We start from the raw sequence: 23,839 nt of genomic DNA, 5'->3' as shown, positions 1-23,839 counted from the left end.
AGCAAGCAGAGGTTTTGAAAAAGGAAAAGAACTTAAAACAAAAGTTTGTAATCCCGAAGGATCCTTTGCTGCTCTAGTGACAGGTGCCCCATGAGTAGAGGGTCCCTGCACAGCTGGATCCTATGCATATACATTGTGTTCCTCTTTCTTCAGCAGCCCCCTTTTTCAACAGCTCTTGTTTTGTAGAACATTCCGTCCTGAGCTGCGACATCCCCCCGTGTGACAGTGAGCAGACTCATCGTCATGTCAGGGCGCCTCTGTTTATACCATCACATCCAGCAGTTCACTGCACAAGCTCAGGCTGCGATGATGACGGCGAAACCCCCAACAACCTCCCCTGATCCTGGTTATTTGGGTTACAGCAGATCAGGAGTGGGATTAGGAGATCTGTGAGTGACTGCACCACTTGCAGCTATTTTTGGGGGGTTGAGCGCCTAAAGTGCTGACACCCTCAAAATTTTCTGCTGCTGAATCACAAGACAAAGTGTTCACTAAGAGCACATAGATGATGTCCGGTATGTGAGGCAGAGTGCACAGAAGAGGGGAAATCAGCAGATACATGTTACCTGCACTGATGACACATTGTAACCAGAGCCCAGGGGCGTACATAGAAATCATGGGGCGCCATAGCAGAAGTTCGAATTAGGCCGCACCTCAAAATAAAATAATATTCGTCAGGGTCACAGAAGAGCATATCTCACAACTTTGCAACTCTTATAAAGTAATTTAATTATTTTAATCATTTTCCTGTATTTTTGTATTTTTCTATTTTAATTATGTCTTAATGTGATGCAATAAAATTTATATATTTTTATTATTCTTGGTTTTTGGTGCTATTTCTCAGCTTTGGTTTGCACATACTGCGGCACTTAACCATTTATATATTTCCTGGCACCCTATGGTACTTCTTTAGGGGTGTATTTGTGGTTTGATATTTTGATTGAACTCTTATAAAGTAATTTTACTATTACTTTTCAAGCCAGGCGGTTTTCCGCTTTTGTGTTTCCGTTTTTTGCTCCCTTCTTCCCAGAGCCATAACTTTTTATTTTTCCATCAATATAGCCATGTGAGGGCTTTTTGTGCGGGACGAGCTGTATTTTTGAATGATATCATTGATTTTACCACACAGTATACTGTAAAATGGGGAAAAAATTCTAAGTGTGGTGAATTTTCAAAAAAAGTGCAATCCCACAATTGTTTTTAGGGTTTTTTATTCACCATGTTGACTAAATGCTAAAACTGAGCTGCCATTATGATTCTGCAGGTCAGTACGTGCATGTACAGTAGATAACAAACAGGTATAGGTTCTTTTTTTATTTAAGTGGTGACAAAAAAAATCCACAGTTTGTAAGAAAAAAAAAAAAAGTCCCATCTTCTGAGACCAGTGACCTGGGGCTGGGTGAGGGCTTATTTTTTGCGTGCCGAGCTGACGTTTTTATTGATACCATTTTGGGATAGATACAATGTTTTGATCGTCCATTATTGCATTTCATTGCAATGTTCTGGTGACCAAAAAACGTAATTCTGGTGGTTTGATTCTTTTTCTCATTACCCCATTTACTGATTAGATTAATTTACCTTCTATTTTGATAGAGTGGACATTTCTGAATGCAGCAATACTATGTATTTTTTTTATTACTTTAATATTTTGAATAGGGCACAAGGGGAGTGATTTGAACTTTTATGTTTTTTTAATTTTTGAAATATTGTTTTAAAACATTTTTTTTTACTTGACTTGATGCTGCGATCAGTTGATCGGCTATGCTATACATAACAGAGCTGCATAGCATAAATCATGATCTCCACTGACCAGCGCTCATAGGTGATTAGTGACAGGTATGGGGGTCTTTTGCAAAACCCCGGCTGTCATGGCAACCCATTGGTGCCCTGCGATTGTGTGACAGTGGCGCCGATTGGTGCTTATGGTTAGTGCGTGTTAAATGTCGCTGTCAGAGATTGACAGCGGCATTTAACATTTTAACAGCCGCGGGTGGATGGTGATTCCAACCACGGCTGTTAGATACACATAACAGATGATTAAATCATCTGTCATGTCCGGGAAAGATGTAGGCTCAGCGCCGAAGCCCGCATAAAATGCAGGGATACAACCTTGGACGTATCTATATGTCCAAGGCCATAAAGGGGTTAATCTTAATCTGCTCCCTCCTACTTATCTGTCTTCACATCCTTCATGCACCTAATAGCACACGGTAACTGCACTTAGATCCTGGCTGATGACCGGATCATACAGCTTTATATGAAAACCCTTATTTATTATAATGATGGCGGACAGAACATAACAGCACGTTCTACCTATTGTGTCTTCCCATATCCTTATAGCTTGTAAGCAGCAGGGCCCTCACTTCTCCTGTGACTGGTGAAATGTGTTACTTCCTATTGTCTTTATTGTCTGTACGTGTCCTCGCTTAATTGTAAAGTGCTGCGGAATATGTTGGTGCTAAATAAATAAAATTATTATACATGTATACTGTATATGGATCTATAGAGGTCAGCATTAATCATATTCTCCTTTTTTCCGGCAGCGCTTCTTCTTGACATCCTCACCGTAGCAGGACTACAGAAGTTGATGAAACGTCGTGGCCCGTACGAGGTGACGCCTGGTATCTTGGATTACCTGGTTCTTGATGTCTATGCCTTCCCAGCTGGACACGCTAGTCGAGCCACCATGGTCTCCAAGTTCTTCCTCAACCATCTAGTTCTTGCCATCCCTCTGCGGATTCTCCTGGTCCTCTGGGCCTTTATCGTTGGACTTTCTCGTATTATGATTGGCCGGCACCACATCAGTGATGTCATGGGCGGATTTGTCATCGGTCTTCTGCAGTTTAACTTTGTGGAGATACTTTGGCTCTCATCAAGTACTTGTCAGATGTTGTCCTCGTTATGGTGAACATAGAGACATTGGACTTCATGACAAATAAGTCTACAAGGACTTGGGGTGACGTTATATTTTCTGTCTTGGAATAGAAGCGATTAAATGTCTTGGCTGTCTTAATTCATCTCCAGATATCCAGTTCTGATGTTTTTTGACCCAAAGTAACCATAACACACCGCCCCAGATGGATCTATGTTTGTGGGGCATGTAGGAATAAAATGTATGGTGAACTAAGACCTGCCCCATCCACCAGGCATGTACCACGCACCAAGACAGTCTGTGACAGTCTACATTTATATATGCTAGATGGTGTAAGACAACCCCCATCATCCAAAACTACTATACATCATCTAATGGAAGGGAATAAAACAGAAGGAAAAACTATCCAATATGTCATATCTATTTATATCTATGTCCCCCAAAGTATGACATCCGGCCCTGTCACCCCCAGTGTATAACATCCGTCCCCGTCCCCCCCCCCCCCCAGTGTATAACATCCGGCCCCGTCACCCCCGGTGTATAAAACCCAGGCCCGTCACCCCCTGTGTATAACATCTGGCCCCGTCACCCCGTGTATAACATCCGCCCCTGTCACCCCCGGTGTATAACATCCGGCCCTGTCACCCCCCAGTGTATAACATCCATCCCCGTCACCCCCCGGTGTATAACATCCGGCCTCGTCACTCCCGGTGTATAACATCCGGACCCATCACCCCAGGTGTATAACATCCAGGCCCATCACCCCTTGTGTATAACATCTGGCCCCGTCACCCCGTGTATAACATCCGCCCGTCACCCCCGGTGTATAACATCCAGGCCCGTCACCCCCTGTGTATAACATCCGGCCCCATCACCCCGTGTATAACATCCGCCCCTGTCACCCCCGGTGTATAACATTCGGCCCCGTCACCCCCAGTGTATAACATCCGGCCCCGTCACCCCCTGTGTATAACATCCGTCCCCGTCACCCCCCCGGTGTATAACATCCGGCCTTGTCACCCCCGGTGTATAACTTCCGCACCCATCACCCCAGGTGTATAACATCCGGACCCATCACCCCAGGTGTATAACATCCAGGCCCGTCACCCCCTATGTATAACATCCGGCCCCGTCACCCCATGTATAACATCTGCCCCTGTCACCCCCGGTGTATAACATCCAGCCCCGTCACCCCCAGTGTATAACATCCGTCCCTGTCACCCCCTGTGTATAACATCCGTCCCCGTCACCCCCCCCCCCCCCCGCTGTATAACATCCAGCCTCGTCACCCCCGGTGTATAACATCCGGACCCATCACCCCAGGTGTATAACATCCGGCCCCGTCACCCCCGGTGTATAACATCCGGACCAATCAGCCCAGGTGTATCACCTCTTGCCCCCCGCCATGCTGTCTCCCTTTACTAACATGACAGAACGGCTGGTGGTGCAGAGCTCACAGACCCCAGCGCGGTGCTGTAATAGGAACACATTAGGGTAACAAGTCCATTCCTGACATTTCTTCTTCCTGAATCTTACCCATCACCTGTGAGGGAAATTATTAAGAAGTGTAAAGAACCGCAGTAACTCAGCCACGAAGTGCAGACCACATAAAATTACAGAGCAGGGGCCGAGTGCTGAGGAGCAGGGGGCAGAAGTCACCACCGCTCTGCTGACCCCATAACTATAGATCCCAGACCTCCTCTGGTATAACAGCACAAACACTGCGCCCCCGCTGGGAGCTTCATGGCCGAGTAGCTGCATGCAGCCGTACATCACCAAGCACAATGCAAAGTGTCGGATGAAGTGGTGTAAAGTCGCCATTAGGGTTGAGCGACTTTCATTTTTTTAAGATCGAGTCGGGTTTTGCGAAACCCGACATTGTCCAAAGTCGAGTCGAGTGAAGTCGGCCGATTATCGCGAAAAGTTGGGGATCGACCGAAACATGAAACCCAATGCAAGTCAATGGGGAACCATAGTCGGCAGTGACTGGAGGCCAGGAAAACACCTACCGTGCCCATTTTAATGCCAAAAACATCCATTCTTGTTTCTGAAGCTTGTCAATCTTAATTAACTTTATAATAATAGTTGGGCATTGGAAATTGGGGGTCATTTGGCAAAAGTTGTGGGGAGTAGGGCTGGTTCAAGGTTTTATTGGCCCCAGGATACGTGGAGTACGTCACGGCGGTGGAGCAGTGAGAGGTAAGTATTTCAACTTTGCAAGTGCTGTGATCCTGAGCAAGCAGGGAGGCCCACTCGTTCGCATTGGCACTGGCACAGGCCCCTCAAAGTACGGTGGTGTGTTTGCACGGCGGGGGCGCCTCCCACCGGCAGCGACACTTTTGCGTACTCTGAGGGGCCCTGTGCCTGTGACGTCGCCAACGAGTATGCCCCCCTACCTGTTGAAGAAACCTGCACTTTCATCTGCACCTTCCTCTTTGTCCCTGTGTAAGGTGGTATAGTATGCGGGAAGGGGAACCTGACTTTCAGCAGGGTCAGATTGTGGCTGTGTAGCGTGCAAGGGGAATGTAGTGGTCTGGGTCAAAGTACCATAAGACTCATCTAGCACCGGCTGGGCAATGGGCAGGATGAGGCGGAAACACTGATATAGGCCCAAATAATAAAGTGGGTAAAATGCAGGTCAAAATTGGTAACAGGACTAACCAGGTGGCATTGCTTAGTTCAGTGGAGTAGTAGGGCCGAACCACACTAGTAGGCCCTATGCAGTTTAATATTACAAATGAAGGCCGAAAGCCTGAAGATTAAAGGTCATGAAAATAACACAGGACAACACCAAGGTGCGGCACACACCGTTACTAGGCCCAACCAAAGTAGTAGGCCAACTGCAGTTTAATTATTTAAAATGTAAGCCGAAAGCCTGAACATTGAAGGTCGGGACAACAAAACAGGAGAAAACCCAGTAGCGTCAGACACCGTTTTAAGGGCCCAACCACACATTTTAAAAACAACTACTTAACGAGAGCTTTAAGATTGAAGCTCAGCTTTATACAGTGGAGGACAACACCATGGAGCGGCACACACCATTAGTAGGCACCAGGGCCGGACTGGGACTAAAATTCAGCCCTGGCATTTGAAGTTACACAGGCCCACTTGTCACATGGTGACTGTATAATATCTTTGTACACTTGTAGGCAGGGCCGGTTTTAGGCAAAGTGGGGCCCTAGGTAAAGTTTAAAATGGGTCCCCAAATGCTAACATATTGCACATCACACAGAAGCCTTTCTGTTGTATTTACGTGCGCTGAGTTTAGGCCGCTAAACGAGTTTGATCGACAATACTGAAGTTGTTCAACGCTTGTTTCCCGGCCTCTTTCCACCAGCTGAGGAATAATGATGAGACAGAACGATCACTAATAGATCACCATACAGTATCATGTTTTCAGCAGCACATCTACAGTTAACACTGGCAATGTGCTGCTGACAACAAGGCTTTTTGTTCCAGCAAAAACAATCCGAATATGCAGCATTTTACTTGTTTAGTAAAATACACCCCATAGTCCTCCATATATTATAATGTGCTCCATAGTCCTCCATATAGTATAATACACTCCCTATAGTCCTCCATATATTAAAATACACTGCTCAGTCCTCCACATAGTATAATACACTCCTCATAGTCCTCCATATAGCATAATACAATCCTCATAGTGCTCCATATAGTATAATGCACCGCCACAGTCATCCATGTAGTACAATTCACTTCCCATAGTATAATGCACCCCATAGTTCTTCATATAGTATAACGTATTCCCCATAGTCCTCGATACAGTATAATGCAGCCCACATATAGTATAATGCAGCCACCCCAGAGTATAATGCAGCCACCCCAGAGTATAATGCAGCCACCCCAGAGTATAATGCAGCCACCCCAGAGTATAATGCAGCCACCCCAGAGTATGTAACCCCCATAGAATATAATACAGCCCACCTCCCCATAATATATAATGTAGCCCCCCATAGAATATAATGCAGCCCCCCATAGTATATAACGCAGCCTCCCCCATAGAATATAATATACCCCCACAATAGTATATAACACAGCCACATAGTACATAACATGGCCTCCCCCATAGAATATAATATACTCCCCATAGTATATAGCAAAGCCCGCATATTATATAGCACAAACCGCATAGTATACAGCACAGCCTGCATACTATAGCACAGCTCGCGTAGTAGATAACACAGCCCACACAGCAGTATTCAGCACAGACCACACAGTAGTATACAGCACAGACCACACAGTAGTATACAGCACAGCCCACGTAGAAGTATACAGCACAGTCCACACAGTAGTATACAGCACAGCCCACAGAGTAATATATACAGCACAGCCCACAAAGTAATATATACAGCACAGCCCACAAAGTAATATATACAGCACAGCCCACAGAGAACTATATACAGCACAGCCCACAGAGAACTATATACAGCACAGCCCACAGAGAACTATATAAAGCACAGCCCAGAGTACTATATACAGCACAGCCCAGAGTACTATATAAAGCACAGCCCAGAGAGTACTATATACAGCACAGCCCAGAGAGTACTATATACAGCACAGCCCACAGAGTACTATATACAGCACAGCCCACAGAGAACTATATACAGCACAGCCCACAGAGAACTATATACAGCACAGCCCACAGAGAACTATATAAAGCACAGCCCACAGAGAACTATATAAAGCACAGCCCAGAGTACTATATACAGCACAGCCCAGAGTACTATATAAAGCACAGCACAGAGAGTACTATATACAGCACAGCCCAGAGTGTACTATATACAGCACAGCCCACAGAGTACTATATACAGCACAGCCCACAGAGTACTATATACAGCACAGCCCACAGAGTACTATATACAGCACAGCCCACAGAGTACTATATACAGCACAGCCCACAGAGTACTATATACAGCACAGCCCACAGAGAACTATATACAGCACACAGTAGTATACAGCACAGAGCACAGCCCACAGAGAACTATATACAGCACACAGTAGTATACAGCACAGAGCACAGCCCACAGAGTACTATATACAGCACAGCCCAGAGAACTATATACAGCACACAGTAGTATACAGCACAGAGCACAGCCCACAGAGAACTATATACAGCCCACAGTAGTATACAGCACAGAGCACAGCCCACAGAGAACTATATACAGCACAGAGCACAGCCCACAGAGAACTATATACAGCCCACAGTAGCATACAGCACAGAGCACAGCCCACAGATAACTATATACAGCCCACAGTAGTATACAGCACAGAGCACAGCCCACTGAGAACTATATACAGCACAGAGCACAGCCCACAGAGAACTATATACAGCCCACAGTAGCATACAGCACAGAGCACAGCCCACAGATAACTATATACAGCCCACAGTAGTATACAGCACAGAGCACAGCCCACAGAGAACTATATACAGCACAGAGCACAGCCCAGAGAACTATATACAGCCCACAGTAGCATACAGCAGAGCACAGCCCACAGATAACTATATACAGCCCACAGTAGTATACAGCACAGAGCACAGCCCACAGAGAGCTATATACAGCCCACAGTAGTATACAGCACAGAGCACAGCCCACAGAGAACTATATACAGTCCACAGCAGTATACAGCACAGAGCACAGCCCACAGAGAACTATATACAGCCCACAGCAGTATACAGCACAGAGCACAGCCCACAGAGAACTATATATAGCACAGAGCACACAGTAGTATACAGCACAGAGCACAGCCCACAGAGAGCTATATACAGCCCACAGCAGTATACAGCACAGAGCACAGCCCACAGAGAACTATATACAGCCCACAGCAGTATACAGCACAGAGCACAGCCCACAGAGAACTATATATAGCACAGAGCACACAGTAGTATACAGCACAGAGCACAGCCCACAGAGAGCTATATACAGCCCACAGCAGTATACAGCACAGAGCACAGCCCACAGAGAACTATATACAGCCCACAGTAGTATACAGCACAGAGCACAGCCCACAGAGAGCTATATACAGCCCACAGTAGTATACAGCACAGAGCACAGCCCACAGAGAACTATATACAGCCCACAGCAGTATACAGCACAGAGCACAGCCCACAGAGAACTATATACAGCCCACAGCAGTATACAGCACAGAGCACAGCCCACAGAGAACTATATATAGCACAGAGCACACAGTAGTATACAGCACAGAGCACAGCCCACAGAGAGCTATATACAGCCCACAGCAGTATACAGCACAGAGCACAGCCCACAGAGAACTATATACAGCCCACAGTAGCATACAGCACAGAGCACAGCCCACAGAGAGCTATATACAGCCCACAGCAGTATACAGCACAGAGCACAGCCCACAGAGAACTATATACAGCCCACAGTAGCATACAGCACAGAGCACAGCCCACAGAGAGCTATATACAGCCCACAGCAGTATACAGCACAGAGCACAGCCCACAGAGAACTATATACAGCCCACAGCAGTATACAGCACAGAGCACAGCCCACAGAGAACTATATACAGCCCACAGCAGTATACAGCACAGAGCACAGCCCACAGAGAACTATATACAGCCCACAGTAGTATACAGCACAGAGCACAGCCCACAGAGAACTATACAGCCCACAGTAGTATACAGCACAGAGCACAGCCCACAGAGAGCTATATACAGCCCACAGCAGTATACAGCACAGAGCACAGCCCACAGAGAACTATATACAGCCCACAGTAGTATACAGCACAGAGCACAGCCCACAGAGAACTATATACAGCCCACAGCAGTATACAGCACAGAGCACAGCCCACAGAGGACTATATACAGCCCACAGTAGTATACAGCACAGAGCACAGCCCACAGAGAACTATATACAGCCCACAGTAGTATACAGCACAGAGCACAGCCCACAGAGAACTATATACAGCCCACAGTAGTATACAGCACAGAGCACAGCCCACAGAGAACTATATACAGCCCACAGCAGTATACAGCACAGAGCACAGCCCACAGAGAACTATATACAGCCCACAGCAGTATACAGCACAGAGCACAGCCCACAGAGAACTATATACAGCCCACATCTCTTCTCTTCCTCCCCTCACCTCCTCCGAGAATGGCCCCACAGTCCAGAAAAAAAAAAACTCTCCTCACCTCTCCTCGTGCCCAGCGTTGCTTCCTGGTTCCTGCTCCTGTCTCAGCAGCTGCAGTCTGCCCGGGACACAGCAGGTGCGCGATGATATGACATCATCGCGCACCCGCAGTGTCAGAGGCAGAGCGGGGAATGATGGGAGAGGAGCGTCTGCAGACGCTCTCTCCTCCATCATTGCATTCAACTGTACCGGCGTCTATACGCCGGTATAGTTGAATGCGACGGCGGGGGCGGCGGATTGAGCGGCCCACCACTGGCACCGGCCCTTCTGGCATTTGCCAGAAGTGCCCTATGGCCAGTCCGGCCCTGGTAGGCACCAACCACCAATTTTTAAAAACAACTACTTAATGAGAGCCTGAAGGTTGAAGCTCAGATTTATACAGTGGAGGACAACACCAGGGAGCGGCAGACACCGTTAGTAGGGCCCAACCAAAGTTGAAGGCCAAATGCAGTTTAATATCTGCTACTATAGGCCGAAAGCCAAAAGGTTGAAGCTCAGCTTTATACAGTGGAGGACAACACCAGGGAGCGGCAGACACCGTTAGAAGGGCCCCAACCACCAATTTTTAAAAACAACTACTTAATGAGAGCCTGAAGGTTGAAGCTCAGATTTATACAGTGGAGGACAACACCAGGGAGCGGCACACGCCGTTAGTAGGCCCCAACCACCAATTTTTACCAACAAATACTTAATGAGAGCCAGAAGGTTGAAGCTCAGCTTTATACAGTGGAGGACAACACCAGGGAGCGGCACACACCGTTAGTAGGGCCCAACCAAAGTTGAAGGCCAAATGCAGTTTAATATCTGCTACTATAGGCCGAAAGCCAAAAGGTTGAAGCTCAGCTTTATACAGTGGAGGACAACACCAGGGAGCGGCAGACACCGTTAGTAGGGCCCCAACCACCAATTTTTACTAACAAATACTTAATGAGAGCCAGAAGGTTGAAGCTCAGCTTTATACAGTGGAGGACAACACCAGGGAGCGGCACACACCGTTAGTAGGGCCCAACCAAAGTTGAAGGCCAAATGCAGTTTAATATCTGCTACTATAGGCCAAAAGCCAAAAGGTTGAAGCTCAGCTTTATACAGTGGAGGACAACACCAGGGAGCGGCAGACACCGTTAGTAGGGCCCAACCAAAGTTGAAGGCCAAATGCAGTTTAATATCTGCTACTATAGGCCGAAAGCCAAAAGGTTGAAGCTCAGCTTTATACAGTGGAGGACAACACCAGGGAGCGGCAGACACCGTTAGTAGGGCCCCAACCACCAATTTTTAAAAACAACTACTTAATGAGAGCCTGAAGGTTGAAGCTCAGATTTATACAGTGGAGGACAACACCAGGGAGCGGCACATACCGTTAGTAGGCCCCATCCACCAATTTTTACCAACAAATACTTAATGAGAGCCAGAAGGTTGAAGCTCAGCTTTATACAGTGGAGGACAACACCAGGGAGCGGCACACACCGTTAGTAGGCCCCAACCACCAATTTTTACCAACAAATACTTAATGAGAGCCTGAAGGTTGAAGCTCAGACAAAGAAACCTGGAGGAGAACACCAAGGAGGAGGAGAACACCGTTACTAGGCCCCAACCCAAGCAGTATGGCAACTGTAGTGTTACATTTAAAAATACTTAATGAGAGCCTGAAGGTTGAAGCTCAGACAAGGAAACCTGGAGGAGAACACCAAGGAGGAGGAGAACACCAAGGAGGAGGAGAAGACCGTTACTAGGCCCCAACCCAAGTAGTATGGCAACTGTAGTGTTACATTTAAAAATACTTAATGAGAGCCTGAAGGTTGAAGCTCAGACAAGGAAACCTGGAGGAGAACACCAAGGAGGAGGAGAACACCAAGGAGGAGGAGAACACCGTTACTAGGCCCCAACCCAAGTAGTATGGCAACTGTAGTGTTACATTTAAAAATACTTAATGAGAGCCTGAAGGTTGAAGCTCAGACAAGGAAACCTGGAGGAGAACACCAAGGAGGAGGAGAACACCAAGGAGGAGGAGAACAGGATGCAGGCCAACCAGTAATCGTCATCGGTCATCATTTTAATAATGCGTGGGTCCCTTTTGAGGATACGTAAGGCATAATCCGCCATGTGGGCCAAAATTCCAGTTGTCAAATCTGCGGTTGTGCTGGTTTGAGGGGCAGTTACAGGCAAATCTACGTCACTTGTTGTCTCCCTTAAAAAAACAGAACCCGGCCTTGCAACGCCACTAATTTCTGTTGGCCCAGGAGAAGCTTCCTCATTAAAAAAGTACTCATCCCCATCATCCTCCTCGTCCTCCTCCTCCTCTTCGCCCGCTACCGCGTCCTCTACACGGCCCTGACCAGACAATGGCTGACTGTCATCAAGGCTTTCCTCTTCCTCGGCTGCAGACGCCTGCTCCTTTATGTGCGTCAAACTTTGCATCAGCAGACGCATTAGGGGGATGATCATGCTTATTATGGCGTTGTCTGCACAAACCAGTCGTGTGCATTCCTCAAAACACTGAAGGACTTGACACAGGTCTTGTAGCTTCGACCACTGCACACCTGACAACTCCATGTCTGCCATTCAACTGCCTGCCCGTGTATCCTCCCACAAATACATAACAGCACGCCTCTGTTCACACAGTCTCTGAAGCATGTGCAGTGTGGAGTTCCACCTTGTTGCAACGTCGATGATTAGGCGATGCTGGGGAAGGTTCAAAGACCGCTGATAGTTCTGCATACAGCTGGAGTGTACGGGCGAACGGCGGATATGCGAGCAAAGTCTGCGCACTTTGAGGATAACTTTTCAGGAAGCACTGCACCACCAGATTTAAGGTGTGAGCCAGGCAAGGAATGTGTTTCAGTTGGGAAAGGGCTATGGCAGCCATGAAATTCCTTCCGTTATCACTCACTACCTTGCCTGCCTCAAGATGTACAGTGCCCAGCCATGAATGAGTTTCTTTCTGCAAGAACTCGGACAGAACTTTCGCGGTGTGTCTGTTGTCGCCCAAACACTTCATTGCCAATACAGCCTGCTGACGCTTGCCACTAGCTGTCCCATAATGGCACACCTGGTGTGCAACAGTGGCAGCTGCGGATGGAGTGGATGTGCGACTGCGGTCTGTGGACGAGCTCTCGCTTCTGCAGGAGGAGGAGGAAGAGGAGGAGGGGGGGCGAACGCCTACAGCCAACTGTTTCCTTGACCGTGGGCTAGGCAGAACTGTCCCAATATTGCTGTCCCCTGTGGACCCTGCATCCACCACATTCACCCAGTGTGCCGTGATGGACACGTAATGTCCCTGGCCATGCCTACTGGTCCATGCATCTGTTGTCAGGTGCACCTTTGTAGTCACAGACTGCCTGAGTGCATGGACGATGCGGTCCTTAACATGCTGTTGGAGGGCTGGGATGGCTTTTCTAGAAAAGAAGTGTCGACTGGGTAGCTCATAGCGTGGTACAGCATAGTCCATCAGCGCTTTGAAAGCTTCGCTTTCAACTAACCGGTAGGGCATCATCTCTAATGAGATTAGTCTAGCAATGTGGGCGTTCAAACCCTGTGTACGCGGATGCGAGGATGAGTACTTCCTTTTCCTAACAAGAGTCTCATGTAGGGTGAGCTGGACTGGAGAGCTGGAGATCGTGGCACTAGCGGTGGTGCCGGTGGACATGGCAGACTGAGAGAGGGTTGGAGATGGTATTCTTGCCGGTGCCCTACATGCAGTGTTTCCTACTACGAACCTGGTGATTCCCTGACTGATTTGGCCTGGAGACAAAAGCTGCACAGATACTGCAGGTGGTGCGGGAAATGGTGGGCTTACAGTGAGGGAAGGGATGCAGCGTTGCTGACTAGCTTCATTGGCCGAGGGTGCTGCAACCTTTACGCACGTTTGGTAGTTAGTCCAGGCTTGCAAATGCATGGTGGTTAAATGTCTATGCATGCAACTTGTATTTAGACTTTTAAGATTCTGACCTCTGCTTAAGGTAGTTGAACATTTTTGACAGATGACTTTGCGCTGATCATTTGGATGTTGTTTAAAAAAATGCCAGACTGCACTCTTTCTACTATCGGATACCTTTTCAGGCATTGCAGACTGAGCTTCTTTAACCGGATGGCCACGCTGTCTGTTGTGGATTCTGTTTGTGGGCTCCCTCTGGTGGTTACTGCTGGTACTGGGTGACTTTGGTGGGTTGCGGCCTTTGGTTTCCACCTGTCCATCAGAGGCTGGGTGTTTCCTATTTTACCTGGCCTTTCTGTCATTCCCTTGCCGGCTATCAATGTATTCAGATGTGCTCTGTTTGGTTCCTGCCTACCTGCTCCCAGATCTTTCAGGATAAGCTAAGTGCTGATTTTCAGTTGTTGTTTTTTTTGTCCAGCTTGCTTATTATGTCTCTATGCTAGCTGGTAGCTCTAGTGGACTGAGGTTCTCCCCATGTGCCATGAGTTGGCACATGGGTTCTTGTAATCTCAGGATGTTTTTTTGATTAGGGTTTTTTGCTGACCGCTCAGACCCCTTTTGTATCGTTCAGCTTTCTAGTTTACAGCGGGCCTCAATTTGCTGAACCTATATATATCATCTCTATGTGTGTGCCTTCCTCTCATTTCACCGTCAATACATGTGGGGGGCAACTATACCTTTTGGGGTTCATTCCTCTGGAGGCAAGTGAGGTCTTTATTTTCTCTGCAGTACTAGTTAGCTCTTAGGCTGGTGCGTGGCGTCTAGAACCAACGTAGGCACGCTCCCTGGCTATCTCTAGTTGCGTTTGTCAGGCGTAGGGCAGCGGTCAGCCCAGGTTCCATCACCCTAGAGCTCGTCCGATATTTTGTATTACTTTGCTTGTCCCTTGCTATCCCTAGCCATTGGGATTCATGACAGTATAGCCGGCCCACAAAGTGTTAATTGTTTGGGCTGAAGCAGGAGAAAAAGAAGTGTTTAAGGGAAAAAAATTTTTTTTTATTTTTTTTTCCTTCAGAGTTTTGCTGCCTAGCCCTTAATTGCTGTCTAGCTGCTTCTTACCTCCTCTTAACCCTTGAATGGCTCTGATATTAGCTGTTTAACATGGATGTCCAGAGTTTGGCTTCCAGCCTGAGTAATCTCGCGGCAAAAGTTCAAAACATACAGGATTTTGTTGTTCACACTCCCATGTCTGAACCTAGAATTCCTATTCCAGAGTTCTTTTCTGGAGATAGATCTACCTTCCTGAATTTCAGGAACAATTGTAAATTGTTTCTTTCTTTAAAATCTCGCTCCTCTGGAGACCCTGCTCAACAGGTCAAGATTGTAATATCTTTCCTGCGAGGCGACCCTCAGAATTGGGCATTTGCATTGGCACCAGGGGATCCTGCATTGCTCAATGTGGATGCGTTTTTTCTGGCATTGGGATTGCTCTATGAGGAACCCAACCTGGAGATTCAGGCTGAAAAGGCTTTATTAGCCCTCTCTCAGGGGTATGATGAAGCGGAAATTGATTTTCAAAAATTTCGGAAATGGTCAGTGCTTACTCAGTGGAATGAGTGCGCCCTGGCTGCAAACTTCAGAAATGGTCTTTCCGAGGCCATTAAGGATATTATGGTGGGGTTCCCTACGCCTACAGGTCTGAATGAGTCGATGGCTATGGCCATTCAGATTGATCGGCGTTTACGGGAGCGCAAACCCGTGCACCAGTTGGCGGTGTCTTTTGAACAGGCACCTGAGACTATGCAATGTGATAGAATTCAGTCCAGAAGTGAACGGCAAAATTATAGGCGGAAAAATGGATTGTGTTTTTATTGTGGTGATTCAGCTCATGTTATATCAGCATGCTCTAAACGCACAAAAAGGGTTGATAAATCTTTTGCCATTGGTACTCTGCAGCCTAAGTTCATTTTGTCTGTGACTCTGATTTTTTCACTGTCTTCCATTTCCGTCGATGCCTATGTGGATTCGGGCGCTGCCCTGAGTCTTATGGATTGGTCATTTGCTAAACGCTGCGGTTTTAGTCTGGAACCTCTGGAAGTTCCTATTCCTCTGAAGGGAATTGACTCTACACCATTGGCTATGAATAAACCGCAGTATTGGACACAAGTGACCATGCGCATGACTCCCGTTCATCAGGAGGTGATTCGCTTCCTTGTACTGTATAATTTACATGATGTACTAGTGCTTGGTCTGCCATGGTTACAAACTCATAATCCTGTCCTGGACTGGAAAACAATGTCTGTGTTAAGCTGGGGATGTCAGGGGGTTCATGATTATGCACCTCCGATTTCAATCGCTTCATCTACTCCTTCTGAGATCCCTGCGTTTTTGTCTGACTATAGGGATGTTTTTGAGGAGCCTAAGCTCAATTCGCTCCCTCCGCATAGAGATTGTGACTGTGCTATAGAATTGATTCCTGGCAGTAAGTTCCCTAAGGGTCGTTTATTTAATCTGTCACTGCCAGAGCATACTGCTATGTGGAATTATATTAAGGAGTCCTTGGAAAAGGGACATATTCGTCCATCTTCGTCCCCTCTGGGAGCAGGTTTTTTTTTCGTGGCAAAAAAAGATGGTTCCCTGAGGCCTTGTATAGATTATCGCCTTCTGAATAAGATTACAGTCAAGTATCAGTATCCATTGCCATTATTGACTGATTTGTTTGCTCGCATTAAGGGGGCTAGGTGGTTCACTAAGATAGATCTTCGCGGTGCGTATAATCTGGTGCGGATAAAACAGGGTGATGAGTGGAAAACCGCATTTAATACGCCTGAGGGCCATTTTGAGTATTTGGTAATGCCTTTTGGACTCTCCAATGCTCCGTCAGTCTTTCAGTCCTTTATGCACAATATTTTCCGTGAATATCTGGATAAGTTTATGATTGTGTATTTGGATGATATTTTGGTGTTTTCTGATGACTGGGAGTCTCATGTTCTACAGGTCAGGAAGGTGTTTCAGGTTCTGCGGGCCAATTCTCTGTTTGTGAAGGGCTCAAAGTGTCTCTTCGGAGTCCAGAAGATTTCTTTTTTGGGGTACATTTTTTCTCCTTCTACTATTGAGATGGATCCCGTCAAGGTTCAGGCGATTTGTGACTGGACACAACCTACATCTGTTAAGAGCCTTCAGAAGTTCTTGGGGTTTGCTAATTTTTATCGTCGGTTCATTGCTAATTTTTCCAGTATTGTTAAACCTTTGACTGATTTGACTAAAAAGGGTGCTGATGTTGCTGATTGGTCTCCTGCGGCCGTGGAGGCCTTTCAGGAACTTAAGCGCCGGTTTTCTTCTGCTCCTGTGTTGTGTCAACCAGATGTTTCACTTCCTTTTCAGGTTGAGGTTGATGCTTCCGAGATTGGAGCGGGGGCGGTTTTGTCACAGAGAAGTTCTAATGGCTCGGTGATGAAGCCATGTGCATTCTTCTCTAGAAAATTCTCGCCCGCCGAGCGCAATTATGATGTGGGTAATCGGGAGCTTTTGGCCATGAAGTGGGCATTTGAGGAGTGGCGTCATTGGCTTGAGGGTGCTAAACATCGTGTGGTGGTCTTGACTGATCACAAGAATCTCATTTACCTTGAGTCTGCCAGGCGTTTGAATCCTAGACAGGCTCGTTGGTCGTTGTTTTTTTCTCGTTTCAATTTCGTGGTTTCATACCTGCCAGGTTCAAAGAATGTGAAGGCAGATGCTCTTTCCAGGAGTTTTGTGCCTGACTCTCCTGGAGACTCTGGGCCTACTGGTATCCTTAGGGATGGGGTAATATTGTCCGCCGTATCCCCAGACTTGCGACGTGCATTGCAGGAGTTTCAGGTGGATAAACCGGATCGTTGTCCACCAGAAAGACTGTTTGTTCCGGATGATTGGACCAGTAGAGTCATCTTCGAGGTCCATTCTTCTGTGTTGGCTGGTCATCCTGGAATAGTTGGTACTAGAGACTTGGTGGCCAGGTCTTTTTGGTGGCCTTCCTTGTCTAGGGATGTGCGTACCTTTGTGCAGTCTTGTGAAGTGTGTGCTCGAGCTAAGCCTTGCTGTTCTCGGGCCAGTGGGTTGTTGTTATCCTTGCCCATCCCGAAGAGGCCTTGGACGCACATTTCCATGGATTTTATTTCTGATCTCCCGGTTTCACAGAAAATGTCCGTTATCTGGGTTGTGTGTGACCGCTTTTCTAAGATGGTTCATTTGGTGCCCTTGCCTAAGTTGCCTTCCTCCTCTGAGTTGGTCCCTTTATTTTTTCAGAACGTGGTTCGTTTGCATGGGATTCCGGAGAATATCGTTTCTGACAGGGGATCCCAGTTTGTGTCTAGATTTTGGCGGACGTTTTGTGCCAAGATGGGCATTGATTTGTCTTTCTCGTCTGCATTCCATCCTCAGACGAATGGCCAGACGGAGCGAACTAATCAGACCTTGGAAACTTATTTGAGGTGTTTTGTTTCTGCTGATCAAGATGACTGGGTTGCTTTTTTGCCACTGGCCGAATTTGCTCTTAATAATCGGGCTAGTTCTGCCATGTTGGTCTCTCCTTTTATTTGTAATTCGGGGTTTCATCCTCGTTTTTCCTCTGGTCAGGTGGAGTCTTCGGATTGTCCTGGAGTGGACGTGGTGGTGGACAGGCTGCATCAGATTTGGAACCAGGTGGTGGACAATTTGAAGTTATCTCAGGAGAAGACTCAGCAGTTTGCTAATCGCCGTCGCCGCGTGGGTCCCCGACTTCTTGTTGGTGATTTGGTGTGGTTGTCTTCTCGTTTTGTCCCTATGAAGGTCTCTTCTCCTAAGTTCAAGCCTCGGTTCATCGGTCCTTATAGGATCTCGGAGATTCTTAACCCTGTATCTTTTCGTTTGGATCTCCCAGCATCGTTTGCTATTCATGATGTGTTCCATCGGTCGTTGTTGCGGAGGTATGAGGTGCCCGTTTTTCCTTCGGTTGAGCCTCCTGCTCCGGTGCTGGTGGAGGGAGAATTGGAGTATGTTGTTGAGAAGATCTTGGATTCTCGTGTTTCCAGACGCAAACTCCAGTATTTGGTTAAGTGGAAGGGTTATGGTCAGGAGGATAATTCCTGGGTGGTCGCCTCCGATGTTCATGCGACTGATTTGGTCCGCACCTTCCATAGAGCTCACCCTGATCGCCCTGGGGGTTCTCGTGAGGGTTCGGTGACCCCTCCTCAAGGGGGGGGTACTGTTGTGGATTCTGTTTATGGGCTCCCTCTGGTGGTTACTGCTGGTACTGGGTGGCTTTGGTGGGTTGCGGCCTTTGGTTTCCACCTGTCCATCAGAGGCTGGATGTTTCCTATTTTACCTGGCCTTTCTGTCATTCCCTTGCCGGCTATCAATGTATTCAGATGTGCTCTGTTTGGTTCCTGCCTACCTGCTCCCAGATCTTTCAGGATAAGCTAAGTGCTGATTTTCAGTTGTTGTTTTTTTTGTCCAGCTTGCTTATTATGTCTCTATGCTAGCTGGTAGCTCTAGTGGACTGAGGTTCTCCCCATGTGCCATGAGTTGGCACATGGGTTCTTGTAATCTCAGGATGGTTTTTTGATTAGGGTTTTTTGCTGACCGCTCAGACCCCTTTTGTATCGTTCTGCTTTCTAGTTTACAGCAGGCCTCAATTTGCTGAACCTATATATATCATCTCTATGTGTGTGCCTTCCTCTCATTTCACCGTCAATACATGTGGGGGGCAACTATACCTTTTGGGGTTCATTCCTCTGGAGGCAAGTGAGGTCTTTATTTTCTCTGCAGTACTAGTTAGCTCTTAGGCTGGTGCGTGGCGTCTAGAACCAACGTAGGCACGCTCCCTGGCTATCTCTAGTTGCGTTTGTCAGGCGTAGGGCAGCGGTCAGCCCAGGTTCCATCACCCTAGAGCTCGTCCGATATTTTGTATTACTTTGCTTGTCCCTTGCTATCCCTAGCCATTGGGATTCATGACAGCTGTCCTCCAACTGGTTTTGGTTTTGCCACGCGTTTTTGGCCAGATACGGGCCCGGCAGATGGAACCTGTTGTGATGTTGATGCCTGCTGCGGCTCCTCCTCCTCCTCCACTTCAGAACTACTGCCGCCTGCACCCTGTTCCCCCAATGGCTGCCAATCGGGGTCAACAACTGGGTCATCTATGACCTCCTCTTCTATCTCGTGTGCAACTTCGTCTGTGTCACCGTGTAAGCCGGTGGTATAGCGTTCGTGACGGGGCACCATAGTCTCAGCTGGGTTTGATTCTGGCTCAGTACACTGCGAGGGCAATATTCTGGTCTGAGTCAAAGGAACAGCATAGTAATCTGGCTGTGGCTGTGCATCAGTGCACTCCATGTCCGATTCAACTTCTAATGGGCATGGCCTGTTAACTGTTTCACTGTCTAACCCAGGAACGGTATGTGTAAAGAGCTCCATGGAGTAACCCGTTGTGTCTCCCGACGCATCCTTCTCTCTTGTTCTGGGTGAAGAAGACAAGGAAGCGACTTGTCCCTGACCGTGAACATCCACTAACGACGCGCTGCTTTTACATTTAGCACTTTCCGAAGAGGAGGCAAAAGAGCTAGAGGCTGAGTCAGCAAGGAAAGCCAAAACTTGTTCTTGCTGCTCCGGCTTTAAAAGCGGTTTTCCGACTCCCAGAAAAGGGAGCGTTCGAGGCCTTGTGTAGCCAGACGATGAACCTAGCTCAACAACTCGAGACTTAGGTGCTGTACTGCTTTTACCACGACCACCTGATGCTCCACCACCACTACCATCATTACCAGCTGACAATGACCGCCCACGGCCACGACCTCTTCCACCAGACTTCCTCATTGTTTGCAAAACGTAACCAAAGTAACGGTATTTGTTACTGTAAAACAACTTATAAGGTGAACTCAAACTTCTGTAGGATTTATATATACCTTTATAGGTGGCTGACACTGAAAGGAAAATCAGGCCCAATGTTACACACTAGGTTTTCTGTGCCCCAATAATTTGAGACAGATGGCACACACAGGACCGGCACTCAAGCAGAAATCCCAATCTTAATCTCCCACTATTTTTTGTTTTCAGGGAGAATTTAAAAAAAAACAAAAAAATTAACAGTATGACACACTAGGTTTTCTGTGCCCCAATAATTTGAGACAGATGGCACACACAGGACCGGCACTCAAGCAGAAATGCCAATCTTAATCTCCCACTATTTTTTGTTTTCAGGGAGAATTTAAAAAAAAAAAAAAAAATTAACAGTATGACACACTAGGTTTTCTGTGCCCCAATAATTTGAGACAGATGGCACACACAGGACCGGCACTCAAGCAGAAATGACAATCTTAATCTCCCACTATTTTTTTTTTTTTTTCAGGGAGAATTAAAAAAAAAAAAAAAAATGGCCCAGTATTACACACTAGGTTTTCTGTGGCACACAATGAGAGACAGATGCCACACACAGCACTGGCACAGAGGCAGACTTGCCAATCTTTATCTCCCACTATTTTTTTTTTTCAGGGAGAATTAAAAAAAATAAAAAAAAAAAAGGGCCCAGTATTACACACTAGGTTTTCTGTGGCACACAATGAGAGACAGATGCCACACACAGCACTGGCACAGAGGCAGACTTGCCAATCTTTATCTCCCACTATTTATTTTTTTTTTTTCAGGGAGAATTAAAAAAAAAATGGCCCAGTATTACACACTAGGTTTTCTGTGGCACACAATGAGAGACAGATGCTACACACAGCACTGGCACAGAGGCAGACTTGCTAATCTTTATCTCCCACTACTTATTTATTTTTTTTCAGGGAGAATTAAAAAAAAAAAAATGGCCCAGTATTACACACTAGGTTTTCTGTGGTACACAATGAGATACAGATGCCACACACAGCACTGGCACAGAGGCAGACTTGCCAATCTTTATCTCCCACTATTTATTTATTTTTTTTTCAGGGAGAATTTAAAAAAAATGGCCCAGTATTACACACTAGGTTTTCTGTGGCACACAATGAGAGACAGATGCCACACACAGCACTGGCACAGAGGCAGACTTGCCAATCTTTATCTCCCACTATTTTTTTTTTTTTTTTCAGGGAGAATTAAACAAAAAAAAAATGGCCCAGTATTACACACTAGGTTTTCTGTGGCACACAATGAGAGACAGATGCCACACACAGCACTGGCACAGAGGCAGACTTGCCAATCTTTATCTCCCACTATTTATTTTTTTTTTCAGGGAGAATTAAAAAAAAAAAAAATGGCCCAGTATTACACACTAGGTTTTCTGTGGCACACAATGAGAGACAGATGCCACACACAGCACTGGCACAGAGGCAGACTTGCCAATCTTTATCTCCCTGCAGTAATCTCAGAAAAGTATGGCAGGCAGCTATAAAAAGGACTGCTGCACACAAAAGTGTGGACAAACAAACAAGATAGCTGTGCAGAAAGGAAGGAACAACAGGATTTGTGCTTTGAAAAAAGCAGTTGGTTTACACAGCGGCGTACACACAGCAATACAGCTATCAGGGAGCCTTCTAGGGCAGCCCAATGAGCTACAGCGCTGAGGGAAAAAAAATGTAGCTTCCACTGTCCCTGCAAACAAAAGGTGGTGTTGGACAGTGGGAATCGCTACAGCACAAGCGGTTTGGGGTTTATTTACCCTGCCTAACGCTCTCCCTGCTTCTGAAGAAGCGGCAGCAACCTCTCCCTATGCTCAGATCAGCAGCAGTAAGATGGCGGTCGGCGGGAACGCCCCTTTATAGCCCCTGTGACGCCGCAGAAAGCAAGCCAATCACTGCAATGCCCTTCTCTAAGATGGTGGGGACTGATATCTATGTCATCACGCTGCCCACACTCTGCGTCCACCTTCATTGGCTGAGAAATGGCGCTTTTAGCGTCATTGAAACGCGACTTTGGCGCGAAAGTCGCGTACCGCATGGCCGACCCCACACAGGGATCGGGTCGGGTTTCATGAGACGCCGACTTTGCCAAAAGTCGGCGACTTATGAAAATGACCGATCCGTTTCGCTCAACCCTAGTCGCCATCACTGGACTCTGGAGGAAACGTGTTCTGTGCAGTGACGGATCGCACTTCTCTATCTGACGTCTGATGGACGAGGCATACTAATGTTTATGGATGTATAATGGGAGGATAGAAAAGCTGATGGAGGTGGCGGGGGCACATACTTTTCTCCATGTAGTGTATCTATCTACCTGTCAGTACTGCTGTCAGCCATGCTTTCACATTCTAATATCCCTTCTCCTGAGCACAGAGTCCTTTACCTGCTGATATTAACCTTGGGTGATTATGTTCTTGGTGGGGGAATTCATGATGATATGAAATAACCAGTGTTCATGTGACGTCCCGCCTTTGTGTCCTGACATACAAATTCCGTCATCACATAAATCAGTATTGTGACATCACAGGATGCCCTGTGACATCATAGGATGCCCTTTAGCACCTCCTGGGCTCCACAACTCCACAGTGGAACAATCCCCGAGCCGCCAGTAAAGGGTTTAAACAAGATTGTTCCTATTCACTGACGCAAGCAGATGTAGTCAAAGTGGTACATAATTGATACACAAGATAAATGGGAGAATTGCAGGTTTTCCTTTTCCAGTGATTCTGACATGACCCTGATGGGTACAAATGATTTCAGAGGTCGCACATTTAACCCCTTCTTGATCATGAACCAGTAAGCAGCTTACAGTTACAGAGAGAAGCAGGATTGCAAACCCTGACATATGGCGCTGCCGCCAACCTCGCTTTCTGCCCGCAAGCGGCTTATTTGGTTGCTGGGCAGATAATTAAATGATAAATTATTTGCGAGTCCAAAGCTTTGGTTGTACATGTATATAATGCCCCTTCCCCGTGACCTCCGATATCTGGAATGGATGATAGCTAGTGAGGTCAAACAAATGTGAAAACTATT

General features: G+C 46.9%; 2 protein-coding genes across 6 annotated transcripts in view; one reads left to right on the top strand and one right to left on the bottom strand.

Moving 5' to 3' along the window:
* PLPP7 (phospholipid phosphatase 7 (inactive)) overlaps positions 1-3,154 on the top strand; it is a 31,422-nt gene extending 28,268 nt beyond the window's left edge. Inside the window, exon 2 of the mRNA XM_077284696.1 lies at positions 2,544-3,154. Within this exon, the coding sequence (XP_077140811.1) occupies positions 2,544-2,908 (365 nt within the window). The 3' untranslated portion in view covers positions 2,909-3,154. The remainder of the gene's footprint in view (positions 1-2,543) is intronic.
* Positions 1-23,385, bottom strand: part of FAM78A (family with sequence similarity 78 member A) — an 80,818-nt gene extending 57,433 nt beyond the window's left edge. For 2 of the 5 annotated variants that reach the window (XM_077284689.1, XM_077284692.1), the window contains exon 1: positions 23,190-23,381. Coding sequence is in view for 1 of the 5 variants with exons in the window: in XM_077284694.1 (XP_077140809.1) it covers positions 23,204-23,291 (88 nt within the window). In the remaining 4 variants the exon portion in view is untranslated. Of the gene's footprint in view, positions 1-23,189 lie in introns of all 5 variants that reach the window. The other 3 variants (XM_077284694.1, XM_077284695.1, XM_077284693.1) reach the window with 3 other exon arrangements.
* Positions 23,386-23,839: the final 454 nt, after the last annotated feature.

This window comes from Ranitomeya variabilis, chromosome 2 (genome assembly GCF_051348905.1).
Source record: "Ranitomeya variabilis isolate aRanVar5 chromosome 2, aRanVar5.hap1, whole genome shotgun sequence".
NCBI lineage: Eukaryota > Metazoa > Chordata > Amphibia > Anura > Dendrobatidae > Ranitomeya > Ranitomeya variabilis.
The sequence above is the reverse complement of the archived record's forward strand: the minus strand, read 5'-3'. Positions and strand labels throughout refer to the sequence as shown.